The sequence below is a fragment of the Numida meleagris genome, chromosome 3, assembly GCF_002078875.1.
Source record: "Numida meleagris isolate 19003 breed g44 Domestic line chromosome 3, NumMel1.0, whole genome shotgun sequence".
NCBI lineage: Eukaryota > Metazoa > Chordata > Aves > Galliformes > Numididae > Numida > Numida meleagris.
This window is the reverse complement of record NC_034411.1, coordinates 40392977-40409222: the sequence shown is the minus strand read 5'-3', so window position 1 is coordinate 40409222 and position 16246 is coordinate 40392977. Positions and strand designations below refer to the sequence as shown.

Sequence of the window (16246 nt, the reverse complement as noted above, 5' to 3'; positions counted from 1 at the left end):
CAGGAAACAGCTACCTGTTAAACTGAGGAACATCCTTTTCTGTTTTCTTGCTTCTCATAGGAAGCGAATGCCGTGTGATAATGGGTCTTCATTTGTCTAGAGATCGAGATACTGGAAATCACATCCAATGTGGCATCATTACAAGGCACTGCAGTTACCTTTAAGGACGCAATAAACTAAACTCTCAGTACTTAGCCATTAAAACTGGCAATGTCTTCCTTAGACAAAAGGAGACAACAGAATTGATGTTACTTTCAATCCCCTTCCAAAAGAATTTACACTCCACTGTTTTGTTCTCTGACAAAAACTGGCTAATGCACCTACAGTTAAAACACGCTTCCTTTTTCCTCCTACTTTAACCTTCAAAAAGAAACTCAAGCGCACTAAGTCTGTCAAACACGCAGCTCCCTCGCTCTCCTTCTCCTGTCATTATACATACATAATGGTACACCTAGGAGCCTCACTTAACACTAACCAAAATAGTTCGTGTGTTCCAAACAGGGAGAAAAGAGGAAGAGAAAGCAGTTCTTACGCTGGAAGGAGCTGTTGTAAAATTGTATCCTTGTAAAATCCAGAAGAAAGCAGCTGCCCTCTTTTCCCCCTGCTTTCCTCAGATGATTGAGTTACTTTTAGTCAAACGTGTACTCCAGACATCATAGTTTACCTCTGAATTTCTTCCACCTTAGGTAGCTTCATGGTACAGCCACTATCAAAAGCCTACCAAAAAACAAACAAACAAACACACAACTGCCCCCTCCGTGCCCCAAAAACACACAAACCCAGGGAACCAAAAGAAAAACCCCACACAGCAGTACTATGCACGGGTCATAACCAGTTCTACAGGAGCAGTCTGCCTCCCTGTGGCTCAGCTAAAATCAATCCAATTTCTGCAACTCATTCCACTGCACCCAGAAAATCGGGCAAGCCAGAAGCTTAATGGGCTTTTAGTCTCAAGTGTTTGAGAGGTGTTTTTTTTTTGTTTGTTTGTTTGTTTTGGTTTTTTTGTTGTTGTTGTTTGGTTTTGGAGGAGGGAATATAATGAAAAAGAGGTTTCTAATTTTAAACACAGCAAAGGTTATCCAGCTCTGATTACCTAGTAACTGTTTTACTCTCTTTCTCCAAAGCACGTGGAGAGGAAGAGAAGAAGCACAGCAATGAGGAGGGGGAAGAGGTCTATATTAAAAAAAAAAAAAGCCCAAAAGAAAAAACCACACAACACCTTCACGTAGCAGCAAAAGCCAAAGCTTGTCAGTGCTCTGGTACCTAAATCCAGGAGCCTACAAACATTGGCTTGGCTGTGGATTTGCCTAGCAGGCATCTCCTCTGTGACTTACACACTTACAACAGTCAGTGCCCACAGGTCTCCTCCAGGGTACGCCTATGAGGATTTCACTCTTGGCAGCAGTGAGGTGTTAGGTGCTTTCCTCCATCCTGCCTGAAGGGCTCCATTCAGCAGGCCTACTGCTGTAATGCTTGGAAGGACAAGCTGTTTTGTTGTTTCATACCCAGTCATTCATTTGTGGAAGAACTTAGTTGTTAAAGGACTCAAAATCTGAAACAAGTTAAATGATTTCCAAACACACCAATTTTAATTCACACCACTCTTTGAAGATCGGGGTGACATCACTGGGGGAATATCACCAGGGTGACTCCAGCTTGGGAGGGTAAGTATCATTTCTAACCATGCTGAAGAAGCTGCTCCACTTTGTTCTGGGATACAGAGCATGAACGACATTTGCTACGGGTTAAGAAATTTGCCCACAAGAAGGAAAGTTCCAGTCTCCGCTCCAAAGGCTGTTTAATATAAAGCACAGTAAATGAGCAAAAAAGCAACCCACATTTTTCTCAGTCTCAACTGCTGGGCTTGCAGCTTGCTTTCTTCTGTGTCACAGACTCTGTCTTAGGAACTATTTCACTAACCATTAAATAAGTGAGATAGACTCACTCTTTCCAATCTACAACCCAGTGACCTGGCTGGACAAGGAGCAAGCTGAACCCCTGGTTCTCATGCTCACAATCACTCTCATTGGAGATGAAAAAGAATATGAAGGAAAAGTGGTTCTGTCACTTCTAAGCACATTTGAATGAAAGGCTTAGACTCTGCCCCTTCCCTTCTTTTTAAGAAAAAAAGCTCTCATACCTTAAATTCCAGAAGCGGAAGAAGCAATTTCATCCTACTACAGCTTTGTGCCCAGTTCCAAAACATGAAACATCGCTCCTTTGTGTTATTATTATCCACATATTTATTAATGAGACAGCTCCTACTCTGTGTGCTTTAGCTCCATTTGTGCATGCTCAGCTCCCACTGCCTACCTAGCAGAGCAGCACACACAGGGCTGTGGCTCCCACCACTGCAGCCAGAGGCCAAACGCTTAAGCAAGGCCGTATTGCACACTGCAGCACCCAACTGGCTTGAAAGATTATAAATGATGTAAGCTTCTACTTATTTTGGTTCTTCAACTCTGACACTCCTCTACTGAAAAAAAATAAAGCATTCTTTTCTCTTTCTCAGGTACAATACTAGAAAAGGGCAAATGCTTTTGAAATGGGAATTGATGGGGTCCATCACAGGACAGGGTGTCATACCAAACAAGCCCGGTGTGTCCAGATAATACACCAGGTCTGAATATGGAAAAAATCATCCTAATGGAAAAACCATTCTGTTTGTACAACTAGACCTGTAATTAACATGCAAATTACTTATTCACATAAATGAAGAATGATCCCCTTCTGGCTTCTGTAATTTTAGAGACTCAACACGGCAGAGACTTCAATTTATAAGAAGCAATGTTCTTCTGTAAGCAACTCTGTTTTCATCACACTGAAATAGTGGGAAAGCAATGAAAACTACACAAAGTCATACAGACCAAGAAATTTACTACAGCAGGGTTTCTGTTCGTAAGTTTAAGGCAGTTTGTGCTGTTGCTTTGTACCAGGGTCTGACACTAAGTTAATAAGGCTTTTATTGAGATTCAAAAGCTATTACATTACACACATCTTCCCCTACTTACATTTGCTAACCTACTCCGAGGCCCAGGATTAAATTTTACGCTTCGCTGACAGAAAATAGAATCCTCAATCACCAATCTACACACAATTGTTAATTTCCCCACTTGTTTCTCATGGTCACAGTACCTGTTTTGTTCCTTATCACAATCTTAGTTTAAGCTTCCACATTCTTAAACCCAACACTGAGCTTCAGCTCAGGGTTACGGAATATCTCATTTACTTCAACTCATCTTTGCTAAAACTCTCCCATTACCCAGATCGGTAAGGTATATTAAACTGCTAGCAGAACGATGACAAGTTATAATGCTGAAGCAAGCATCGGGATCGTAGATCTCTTAAAACCCACAATAGAAAGTTGTACTACTACCAATAAGGAATAGCAGCAGGTTCTGGTAGATTAAGCACCAGAGTTTCTCCCAGAAAAACTCGTTTTTGTTCTGTTTTATTCTCACCTGGTCTTCTAGGTGACCTTGTGCAAATCACCATCCCCATGCTGCCGTTTCCCCAGCAGTAAAAATGAATTGAGCTCAGCTGCAAATCTGACTGGGAACTCAAAATGAAACATACTGGGAGTTAAAAATCTATTTCCCTATCTACAGATATATGCGCCGTTGATAGCTTTGCTTTATCCCATTATGCATCAGCAGCAGCGTAAGATTGCTTTCAGTTTCTAAACACACTCTGGTGGTTCCTCAAGAGATGCTTCAGGGTACTGCCTTACTTTTTATCTCATGCTTCATCTATTTCCGATGCTGTATGAGAGCTTGCACGTAGGATACACGCTTAACACTTTAACATACTGTGTCAACAGTCACTGTCCTGTAGCTATAGGGGGAAAGAAGAGGGCACATCAGAGCGCTGAAGCAGCCAGAGAGCGGTTCACTCCCCAGACCCTTGCTCACCTCAGTAACTCCGTAAGTCAGCACGCAAGAACTGCTCCCACGGCTTGCACAGGAACTAGTCAGATATTCGCCTGGAACACGCACGCCGATGAGCAGTTCTGCATCAAAGTAACCACACAGAGATCCCCCTCGCCGTACGGACTGGAGGAGCACCACTCTGCTCATTTTCCAGCAGAGTGCCATTTTTAGCAAACAGCACGGCTCAGCCACAGAGCGCTCTGCTCCTCACCCTCTGCCCATCTCTGGGTTCATCTGGGGAATCTTTACAATAAAGCTCAATTTCCAGAGGCTTTCCCACCGCAGCAGGAGGGTTCCTGGAAGCTCCTGACTTTGGGGAGGCGCACACAAATCCACATATTCACTACTCATTTTCCCGATCAGAGTTATGGGGCGAAGGTGCTGCCTCAGCCCTCCCCCTACCATAACACCGCTCTGACCCACACGGATAGGAACGGCGGAGCGCTCGACTTGCCCCTCTTTCCCTCAACGACGGACTACCACAGCACCTCCAAACGCTCCCTCAGAACAACGCCAAAGGGAAAGGACAATTAAAACAATTAAAATAAAACACGACGAGGGAGGAAAGCCCGACGGAGCCCCGGCCCACGACCAGCCCAGCTCTCCGGCGGGCAGGAGAAGAGCCCCACACGAAGAGGAGGTGCCCGGGTTAGGAACGAAACCCCCTGCCGCCTCGCTGCCCCCGGCCCGCGACGTGGCTCGGTGCGGTTGGGCGAGAGCCGGTCTGAAGTCCACCGAGCAGCCGCCCGCCCCGCGGAACGTGCTGGGGGCGGGAGGAGAAACGTAAAAATAAAGGGGAAAAGGGTGGGGAGGAGCGGCGCGGGAGGGCGCCCCCCGCACACGCCGAGGGCGCCCCGCAGCCCGCCGGGGGCTCGCAGCCGGGCACGGCGCCTCGCGCTCACCTTCCTGCCGCCGCCGCCGGCCAGCGCGGCGCTGCCGCCCGAGTACATGTAGTAAGCGATGCCCAGCACCCAGAGAAAGGCGAAGCAGAGGAGCAGTCGGGACCTGCGCCGCATCGTCCCCCGCGCCGCCGCCAGGCCACCAGGAAACGGCCAGCAGCAGCAGCCGCCGCGCCCGCCGCCGCCGCCGCCGCGCAGGGTCAGGGGGCAGAGGGCGAGCGCCCGCCCCCCGACCAATCCCGCGCCGCCCGGCCCCGCGGGGGGCGGGGAAGGGCGGGGCCGCCGGCGTCGCCATGGTTGCAGCACGCCGGGTCGCCGCCGCCCCGCCCCGCGCGTTCGGAGGCGCGCGCCGCGTCTGGCGGCCAGCGGGCGGACCCGGTCGGCGGCAGGATGCTCCCTGCTCCGCTCCTCGTCCCCTTGAGGCCCCTGAGGCGGGCGGTGGGGATGGTGGTCCTCACTGCGCCTCGGGGAGGAGCGGCTCAGGGCTGCGCTCCTAATTTTAAAGGTTTTCATAGAATCATAGAATCAGCAAGGTTGGAAAAGACCTACAAGATCATCCAGTCCAACCGTCCACCTACCACCAATAACCCCACTAAACCGTGTCTCTCGACAATATCTAAATGTTTCTTGAACACAGGTTTCTTTTTATTAAAGGTTTTCCCTGTTGCCTCACCATGTTTTCTCAAGGGGAGGCTTCATCACCACTCATTTGGGCCCAACACCACTCTTCTCTGATCCATCTGTCAATGCCAACATCAGACCTCTGCCAGCGCATTTGCACGGATGGCCACAGAGCCCCTCTGAACAGGCAGGAAAAGATACTGCAGCCCAAAGAAATGGCATCGGATGCTCACTTGCCTCTCCAGGAAGCCATGCCCGTGCTGGCACTGCCCAGGCAGAAGTTGTCCGGTGTGCCTTCCTGCCTGCCACAGCCCCACTGGAGGGAAGGGATGGATGAAAAGTCAAAGGAAGAAACCCGAGCTGAGAATTCCTGCAGGAAGCGTAAAATAATGTCACTTCTTCCTTCCGCGCGAATGACTCTTCCAAATAAAGTCAGCATTGCGGTTCTTGGGTTTGGAGGGAGTTAGAGAGAGGCACCAATTTGTGCAGAGCACAAATTTTGGAGTCAAACATCTGGCATCCCTTGAAGTGACGTACACTGGAGAGTATGGGCTGCCAGGAGACATACGGATGTTCTGGATGGTTTTTTTTGATTTATCCAGAGTGTTTGATGCAAGTGAGCACCGTAACTGCAAAAGCCTGCATCTAAAAAGACAAGCACACACATCACCCTGAAGGCTAGATTTTTAGTACCGATGCTTCCTATGCAATTTGGAGCAGTGTCAGCAGTCCAGAGTTGTCAGCATGCTGATAAACTCCAGCTCTGTCATCAGCTGGAGGTGAGATGGTAAAGCAGCTTCCCTGCTGCCGTGGGGACTCCTTCACCAGGCAGATCTGCTGGGGGAGAGAGCACTGTTCCTTCTATGGCTCTGCACAGAAAACATCACACACAGATGTGTCAAGTGCTCGATTCTGGAGCCATAATCCCATTTAACCTTACATATTCTGCAGGCCTCTTACTCTTCAAATGCCTTGCAAAGCCTACGGAATCTTTTCTTGCCCTTTTCATAGTCTAAAAGATCTTGAGACAGCCTTCAAAGGTCTTCCTGAAGCCTCAGGTATTTTCACTGATTTTAGCAATGTGCTTAGATAGATTTTTCCCTTTCCAGCAAAATTAGCCAGCCATGCATGTACAGAAAATCCTTCTGTAGCTGCACACTTCACAAGCTTACTGAAATAATCCACTGCACATGCTCAATCACAGTTTTCAAAGGTTTATAACTCAGCCAAATCAAAACTAATTTCCTCTTGAACAAGCAAAGGCACATCTACTTAAAGGAAGGCTACTTCCATGTCAGAGTTCACTTCTCAGCCTTCTGCTGATAAAGATGCAGAAATACTCAAGAAAGGCTGTAAAGATCTGTTTAGCTCAAGAAATCCCCTTCCCCCGCCCCCCCNCCCCCCCCTCTCCTGATATTCTGAACTGGCTGAACCAGTTCTGTTCAAATCTTTCCAAACTATTCACAGTTGGAAAAAGCCCAAAGCTGGAAGATTTCCTTCTGAAGCACTTTTATTTAAGTGACCACAGGAAACACAGAGGTTTGGGATGGAAAATGTTATATAGCTTTAACTCTAGGAAAAGCTGCCTGTTGTATTACGACACATTCGCATGCACATACCTCTTTGCCTCAAAAGTCCTAACATGTTTAGTCAGCAAAGCAAATCTGACACACAAAAAAAGAAAAAGAAAAAAAAAAGCAACCTTCAATTAAAGCAAGGAATTCAGGAAAAAATGTAAGACATTTTAAACTGATTTTTTCTAGTGCATTTCAAAAGAAAATATTAGCATATTTTAAGAACAGCATTGCTAGAATGATTCACCGAATTCAAATGCTTCTGTATCAACCACAGTGCTTTAAACAAAAGGAAGATCAATCATGTGAGAGTACAAATAGGGGTGAAATTTGCAGAAGGAGTCATCAAAACTTTTTCTTTGATCTGTAATGTGGCACCTAGATTCAATGTGCCGAATTCTGCTCTGTTTAGCTAGGGTGTAAACCAGAGGTTATTTCACCACATTCATTTGAGAGCGGGTACAGAAACAGACACAAGTGAGATCAGAGGCTAATTCAGGACGTTAGCACTCACCTTCTTGTAACTAAAGACCACAAATGTTGCTCATCCTTTTCTGGAGTGAAATGACCTGGCTGGAGGTAAATGAATTCTCCAGCAGTGAGAATGGAAAGCAGTCCTCACCTCTAGGAATAAGCGAGTCAGTCCCTTACTCATGCACGCAGTCTTGCCCCTGGAAAGATGGGAGTGAGGATTATCAGATCAGGTCTAAAACCCAGAAAATTGGTTTTAAACACTTTTAAAGGCCCAAATTCTGACCAAGCTGCCTGAACCTTTTTGATATACAGAAGCTAATGTGCATAGCCGATCTATTTCAGATTATATTTTTTCAAAACCGTGCAGTTATGTCAGAAGGTATATTATTCCCTCTCTCTCAAGAAAATGGTTACTCATTAGCCTGGTGTAAGACGTGTTATAACACAGAAACCACATATTAACATGAAAAGTAAAATACATCTGTGGGGATAAAGGTTTATTAATACATTGAGAGCTTGAGCTGAATACTCAGCCCGCGCTGAGTTTGTGTTTGTAGTGAAAGAATTGTGTTTGTAGTGAAAGATCCTGAACCTGCAAACATTTATGCAAATGTTTAACTTCATTCAGCTCATATTCCCACCGGAGTCAGTCGGACTACTCAGATGTTTAAAATTATATGCTCATGGCTGAGTACTTGCAGGATTAAAGGTTAAGTGCAGCTAGCAGGTCTGAAAAATCTATGTGGGTGTTTTGCAATTCCTCACTGCACAGTGGTAACAATGAGACACAGCCTACCTCCTTAGTTAAAGACATGGGAGTCAACATGTCCTTTCCCATCTGTTTAGATGACAAGAACTATGTTTGTTTAATTTTTCAGCACAGTTTCTGATGCTACCCAGAGTAGGCAGACGTGCTGGCAATGGTGTTCTAGAGTGGCTCACTTCCAGAAAATCTTGTTACCCTCCAAGAATGCTGTTGGAGCTCATAAAACCCCAAGTAGCAAATATTGTATCATGCAGGTTTTACCTTGAGAACAGTGTGTCATCCTGCCTGACCGCAGAGTATGCCCTGCAAAACCGGAGTACTTTCAGGTCCATTAGAGCTAAAACTCTCTCTTCTCAGACTTTGATATCAATAAGGCAGCATCTTAGTTTCTAAAGCATGAAGCAATGACTATTTCCCCCGGAAGCAGGGTTTTTTCTTTATTTTTTTTTTTTCGCTGTTTCCCCACTAGAGACAAACAATGCATTACGTCATGTGATTCAGATAAAGCAAATACCATATTTTCTCGCAAAGGTTTACAGTGTCACCTTAAGCCCACGTGCTTCCACGGCAAATGATGCAAATCTGGAAGTTCTTCCTCTCTATTAAAGCCGAAAGCTCAACATTCCTTGCAGGTTTTTTGGTTTTATAAACAGAGGAAATAGACTTTTTCTCTATGGGTGGTGAAGACTGTTCTGGTTTTGGCCGGGATAGGGTCAACTTTCTTTCTAGTAGCTGGTTCAGTGCTACGTTTTGGATTTAGGTTGGAAATAATGTTGCTAACTCAATGATACTTACCTTACTGCTGAAATGTGCTTATGCTAAGCCGTGGACACCTCAGCTTCTGGTGCTGTGTTGCCATTGAGGGACTGGGGATGCACACAGAGATGTGGGGGCACATCTAGGACAGTTGACCGAAACTGGCCAAAGGGATGTTCCATACCATGCGAGGTCATGTGGAACAATAAAACTGGGGGAGCTAGCTGAGGGAGCTGCCACTGCCACTGCTCAGGGACTGACTGGGCATCAGTGAGAGCATAGTGAGAAACAGTTTTGCGCATCACTTGTCCTGTATATTCTTTTGTCATTATTTTTTATCATTGTTATTATCTCCCTTTCCTTCTATGTCCTATTAAACTGTCTTTATAACAATCCATGAGTTTCACCATTTTTCTAAATCTCTCCCTCACCCCGCTGTGGTAGGAGATAGCAAATGGCACTGTGGTGCTGAGCTGTCTGCCGGGTTAAACCACAACATGACAAAGAAAGAACAACTCAGCCTTCAGTAGGCCTCCTGCTAAGGATGGCAGCAACCAGTACAAACTACAGACGCACTGCCAACTATTCTTCCTGAGCTGAGTCATTTAGTGAGTCGGACTGAACTTCAGCAGCACACACACAAAAAAAACCTCTTGCGGCATTCTGGAGGCTGATGATCAGATTTCAAAATGTGATACGGCTCAGAAGCATCTCTCACAGGGGAGTGATGATAGGTGGGTAAGGATCAGCCATGGAGAGAGACTTGCTGAAACAATGGCCTCACCTTTGACTGGAGTAATTTGATCCCCATTCGTTGCATTTATCTGAATTCTCAGGGTCATGCTGGATTCCTCATTGCTGCCAGGAGTGGTAAAGCTGGTGATCTACAGTCTGAGACGGGGCAGGAAATACCATCCTTTCCTCCCAAGCACACTTGCGTCACAGTGGTGTGGAGCCATAGTACTATGTACTAGCCTAGCGTTTGAGGCTAGGGGTAAACACTGAGTGCTAATGCATAGTACAGCAGTCTGGTTTTGAGCAACAGAAACAAATGTGAACTCTTCACACGTCTCTGTAATCTCATCTGGTACTTTATATGTTCAAACTCATAATCCAGATCAGCAATGTGAGGCTGTCTATGATACAGCAAGGCATAGAAACTGCTGCTAAATTAGCTGACAGTAAGATTCCTGGAGAGTGGGAAAGAGGTTTCCCCAACTCAAAGTGTTCTGCCAGAAGCAGCTTTTGCTCTTCTCTTTAAAATCTTTCCTAGCTAATTGCACTGACATGAGCACACCACCTGAGATACGAGAGAATGAAGAAGAGAAAGACGAAATGGAAAGAGGAATGAAGGAAGTCTGCTAGGAAGTGAGTTGAGTGTGCAAGTAAGCCATGTAAGGCTTTCCCTTTCAAAGGTACAGGGCTGTATTCAGACTATCTGTCTGCAGCATCTGAAGTGGGATGAATGGTGATTCAGATGGCCCGCTCCCCATGATGTCAGACCCTGCCTTCTTATAAAGACAGCAGGGAGAGAATGATGCTTATCACCTTCTTAATGTACTTACCTTAAATGCTTCTCTTCAGTGGCTGTAGATGTTTCAGAAGGGCAGTAAAGTAAACCTTTCCGTTCTATATAATATTTAAGTTTCATTAGGATAGTGGAAAACTTCTCCTTTCTTTGTCCTCACTTCCCTTATGGGAGGTTTTAAAAAAGTGATTTCAGCCAGAGCCACTGAAAGCTGGTCTCCCACTTCCTAGAGAAGCACCCTAATCACTGACAATGACAAGTTAATTCCAGAGGTGCCATAGCAGATGGGCTGAATGGAGCTTGGATTTCATTATTTTTTAAAAAGAAATATTTCCTCTCATTCTTCTATGTTCACACTGTTGGCTCCCACTCAGTTGCTCACAGTAGAGCCCATGCCTCAAAAATGATGTGCTGCCTGGAGCAGCCTACCCACACAATTCATCCTGGGCACAGCATGGTCTGATGGTCAGCAGCGGTGCACATTCCCAGAGATTCCTCCAAGCCTGACAAGTGACATACACCTGTCCCAGCACCATGTCTGCTTTTTCCTTTACAACCACAGCCAAACAAATAAATCCCAGTGATTCATTTTTATCAGTACTCTAGGTTGTACTCCCAGATATTGCTCAAGAATATTCTGCATTGTGCAATTAAAAATACTCTTTTCCCACGGCACATATTAAAAATAAATATGTCACTTTATCCTGTTCTTTCACATATTTGCCAGTTTTCAAAATGCGTATTTGGATCTTGCAGTCTTTATAACAAATTACACAGGTCTTCTGTATCATGCTTAAGAGCATATTTTGTGTAAGGAAGAAGAGATGCTCATAGCTGCTTCAGTTCACATACTCTGTAGAAGTCATATATTGATTTCTCCCAAATTTAATCTTTCATTACCTTGGAACAGACAGTAAATAGGCTCACTCACCACAGGGGATGGAAATTGACCCTCTTTGTAGCCTTTATGACCCTTTTGGCTTCAAACCTTTATCATCATCTGTTGAAATCATGAAAGACGGTGTTTCTGAAAACAGGGCTGAAACCAACAAATCATGAGAAATCACTTCTACAGTGTTCTACTTCCCGTGGCGGTAGCCGGATCCACCCTCTGCGTAACACTTCTGAACCACGATGAACTTGGCCCCAGCATCTATCACACAAAATAATTCAAAAGAGAAACTAGGATTGCACCACAGAAACCAAGTATTTTCCATGCCCTTTGTTCTTTCAAGAGCTTCAGGTGCAGTAGCAAGTGTTTTCTTCCAAGAAGACAAACAGAAAATAAAAGATCTTTCCATCATGTTTTTATAAGCTGAAGATCTGCAGGTTTGTGAACTGATGCTAGATCTTTCCTTTCTCATTCTACCGCAGCACCATACGCCGTTTTATCTGGCTTTCAAAACTACTACTGAACTGAGAGAGACGTGCACTGCAAGGAGACATGGCCAGATAATGATTTGACTTTTACTTGTAAATTAGATTCTTCCAGTCCATACAGGTGTAAATGAGGCCTTTCCAGCTGAAATAATATTTTTGGCATCAGAAATTCCCCAGCAAGGTCATTCCATTTACATGTCTGAGAGAGATAGTTGCTCTAATTGTCATCTCATGCACTGGTGTAAACTGGACACAACTCTGCAGAAGGGCACTTCTCTGCAACAGGATGAAAGTGGTGAAAGTGGAGAAAAAGAAGCAGCTTTCCCAGGGAGAGGGTGAAGAAAAGGAGAGCATCGGAAAAGAAAGGACTTGCCCTTTCCTTGGGTACACCCAAACATATCCTGACTGCATTAGGACAGCCTGGCACACAGGACATGCACTGGCTGTGGAGAAAATCCCTAGGAAATGCTCTCTGCTGTGATCCTGGGAATAGGGAATGTTGTGATGTTGAACAAGAAATATGCTGTTTCTGATTTCCCAGCTTTGTAAGCAGCATTTCTACTGCATACTTAATTTTCAATTGTCTTGTCTGAGTGATCCCTTCTGTACAGATATCCCAGGACAACGTTACAGGAACAAACATCTTTGGCTGCACTGCACAGTGTAAAACATTTACTAGAGATTCTCTGTGTCCTTGCTACAGAAGAGCTCACTGGGTACATGCCTACAGACACTAATGTTCCTGCAGAGGTGCAGCAGGACAGAGCTGAGACAAATGCCCACATGCAATATTGACCATGGCAGCTGTATGCCACATGGAGCACAGTAGAAACTCTACCTCTAAACAGCAAAGCCTCTGCCAAGCTGAGTGGTGCCTTACCCAAACCAAGGTCTGACTCATCTGCCCTTTCAGCATCATGCTTGCCGCGTGCCCTGGAGCAAGTCAGACCTGGGGCTCCTGCTGACGAGAGCACAGAGCATCTGGTAGCAGGAAGCTGTGTGCATTGCCACACCTGAAGGCAAAGATCCCATCAGGAAGAAGCTCGTGCCACGGCATGCTAGCCAGGCACACATCTACACACCACAGACAAAGCCTGTGTTACAGAAATAACTCCCTGTGCTCCTACACTTCTGCAAAGCCCTGTCAAGGCACTGTCAGAGGACTTCAGCCAGAACAAAAGCAATATTCCCCATGCTTGGGTGTCAGGGTTTTCCTGCTCTCTAATGGGACCTTGGCAGGGCTGGATGCAATTGGGAAGCCTTACCTGCTACAGAACCACTATCAACTTCTATCTCCCTCTTCCTTTTTAATGTTTCAGCCTTTTAACTTCCCAGATTTCATCTTTCTTCTTGGCAGGTGGAATCCTTTTAAAGTCAATGAAGGGCAGTGCATTTTCTCGCTGCAATTAATCACATGCTTTCTGGCATGTGACTAAATAACAATAATTAACCCAGCAGCTGGAGTTTCCCTGGTTTGGATCATGATGCTCTGTGCTGGCTCTCCATAGTGTTTGCTTGCTCTTAGTTTGTCTACACTGCTTTCTTGGCTAGCTTACCTTCAGGCATACCATGTGCTTGAGTAACAATAATAAATAGGAAAAAATGAGGTAGTTCATGCGGTTATTATTTTAGTTAGATTTTCTGTTCTAAAAGCCAAGAAAACATCAGCAGGCCCAATACACCCAGGAGAGCAGTTTTTTTTAACTCTACACACTAAAACATTGAGCTGTTGTATAGCTATATCAAAGAATTTGATGGGACACCAAATTAGATCAGAATCCCACTGGTACTTCAGTTGCTGGATCTGACCAACAATGAGCTCATGTAATTGCTGACAAAGAGAGAGAGGAAAGATGGGGAGTCTGCATTTGGAAGACATGAACAGATCCGGCTCTTGAATGCTCATCGAGGTCAGTCTGCACATGTGACTCTTTCAGTTCTTGAAAAAATTGCACAAAGATGCTGCACAGAAAAGAATGCTTGAAATAAAATGCCAGAAGTCCTGACAAGATTCTTTATCACGCAGGTGACAGAGTACTGGCACAGGTTGCTAGGGAGAGAGAAGCTGCGGAGTCAGCTCCACAAAGATCTTCAAAAGCCACCTGGACGTGGGTCTGGGCAGCCTGCTCCAGGTGTCCCTGCTCAAACAGTTGGTCCAGATGGAGCAGATCACCTTGCAACCTTAACCACGCTGTGATCCTGTGATTTTCTCGCTCCTCCAGCCCACTGTCCCACCCAAGGAAGCAGTGTCCTGGTGGGAACTCGAGGCACTACCTAATACATGTCTGAGAGGAGTCAGTATGTTTCTGACAGCCGAAGAAATGCAAAATAAAAGGGCTCACATTTATACAGACATAAGAGGTCTGCACTGAGATTCATCATACGCAGGAGTTTCTTCTTCTAGACTTGTGTTGATTCCAGAGGAATGAATTCTTCAAAGAGAGATTTCTTCAATGTAGGAAAGCCTACCACTGTTGTGCTTCTATTTTGAACTCCCTGTGGAAAGTGACATTACCAAGAGCTGAGACAAGTCTGAATAAATCAGTCAGCTGGGTCAAGGCCTCTTCAGGGTGTGCAATCAGTCACCGTCATCTCATCTAAATCTCCCTACAAAGATTTTCCTTTGCCTTCCTCAGGAAGCACTCAGAGAGTTCCAGCCACAAATGGGATCCCATCCTGCTGCTGGGAGAGCTGTGAAATGGGTTTGTCTTAGGCTATTTGTTGTGAATCACAGCCTACAGCACACGTTATGAACAATGTTTGCACTTGTAATAGGCTCCTTCATTGTCAGTTGTTGCAAAGATATAACCAAGGGGGTATGCTGCTCTCAGTCTTGCTGAGAGCTTTAGTAAAGCCTACATGGTTCCTGTATCTGCTCTACTGAAAAGAAAAACATCAGTATAGGGGCTGTTGAGCTAGCACCATTCAGAACCATGAATTTCACTAGAACCAACCAAAAAACAGCACTACCATTAGCAATAACAAAACAGATGCTATTGGAATTTACTGTATTTTCAGCTCATTATTTCCATTGGAATTTCAGGCATGAAAACAACACCGCATAGGAAAAATAGCATCAGGTGTAGGCAGAATGAATACCTTCTAGAAGCAAAAAGATATATCTTGACAACTGATTACACAGATGGGAAAAATCTTATGAGCAGTGGCAAAGCTGACAACAGTTTGGGAGCACTGGCAACATCCCAAAGGCTAATGAAAGTATCCTCTTCATTCAGTGTTTCTTGACATTTCCCCAGAGAGCCAGGTCACGAATTGTACATTTTTTGAGTTCAGACAAAATCTCTCAGGCTTGTCACGAGTATAGATGCTGCAATTGCCAACCCAGGGCTGTAAGACTAATAGAAGTATTGCCTTTTCTTTTTCTTTTTTCTTTTTTTTTTTTTTTTTTGCTAGAGATGGCTCTTGTAACATCTTGACTCCTGAGTGAGATGAATTCTGTCACTGTGCCAATTCTTTGCGCTAGGCAGTGGAGGGCAAAGATAAGGTTTCAGATATGTCCCACTTATGTGTCAAAATACTGCAACATTGACAAGTACTTTAGTGCTGTATATTCCCAGAATACTAAACTTCTTTCTAGGACTGCCTTGTGCTGTACAATATGGCTCCTTTTTTGCTTTTGTTTATCAGCATTCCTTTTCACTTGCAGTTAGGCTAGAAAGGGAAGAAACCCTCTCACAAAAATTAGGATTGTGTTTTTCCAGTCTCTACTCTCGGATGTAGCACCTGTGAACTATCCACACAAGCAGGGATCAGAAGTCATAAAACTAAGATATACTTACAGCTTTTTCACCCTGAAGTGTTCTTTATCAGAGCTTAACTCACTATTTATCTTAGCAAGATTTAAAAAAGGATGCTTTATTACCTAGATCAATATCTTCTTGCCATCTTCAGATATGATGGAGTGCAGAGTGCACTTATAAAATTTGTGGATGACATGAAGGTGGGAGCGGATGTAAGCACTTCAGAAGATGGGATCAGAATTCGAAATGATCTCAAGACATTAGAGAAATAGTCCAAAATGAGCAAGATGGAATTCAGTAACAACCTGTACAAAGCACCGCACACAAAAAATGAAAGATCAAATGTACTAATACAAAATGCAGAATCACGGAAGAGGTGAAAAGACTGCAAAAAAGGATGTGAGAGCTACAGGTAGGACTCAAAGCAAATATGAGCGAAGCAGGAAAATCTCCTGAAAGGCAAATCTCATACTGATGTATTATTACATGAGCGTCATATGCAACAGGGGATTATTCAGCTCTGCAGGGCACTGGTTCTCACACAGCTGGAGAACTGGA

The 16246-nt window shown here is 44.8% G+C and overlaps 1 protein-coding gene and 1 long non-coding RNA gene across 2 annotated transcripts in view; both read right to left on the bottom strand.

Annotated features, from left to right (window-relative positions):
- GALNT2 (polypeptide N-acetylgalactosaminyltransferase 2) overlaps nt 1-5042 on the bottom strand; it is a 93406-nt gene extending 88364 nt beyond the window's left edge. Inside the window, exon 1 of the mRNA XM_021391438.1 lies at nt 4832-5042. Coding sequence (XP_021247113.1) covers nt 4832-4945 — 114 coding nt within the window. The 5' untranslated portion in view covers nt 4946-5042. The remainder of the gene's footprint in view (nt 1-4831) is intronic.
- LOC110396076 lies at nt 6190-15107 on the bottom strand. Its single transcript, XR_002436778.1, has 4 exons — nt 13193-15107; nt 7538-7694; nt 7069-7113; nt 6190-6318 (listed from the first exon to the last, which is right to left on the bottom strand). It is a non-coding gene; the product is annotated as an uncharacterized LOC110396076 (long non-coding RNA).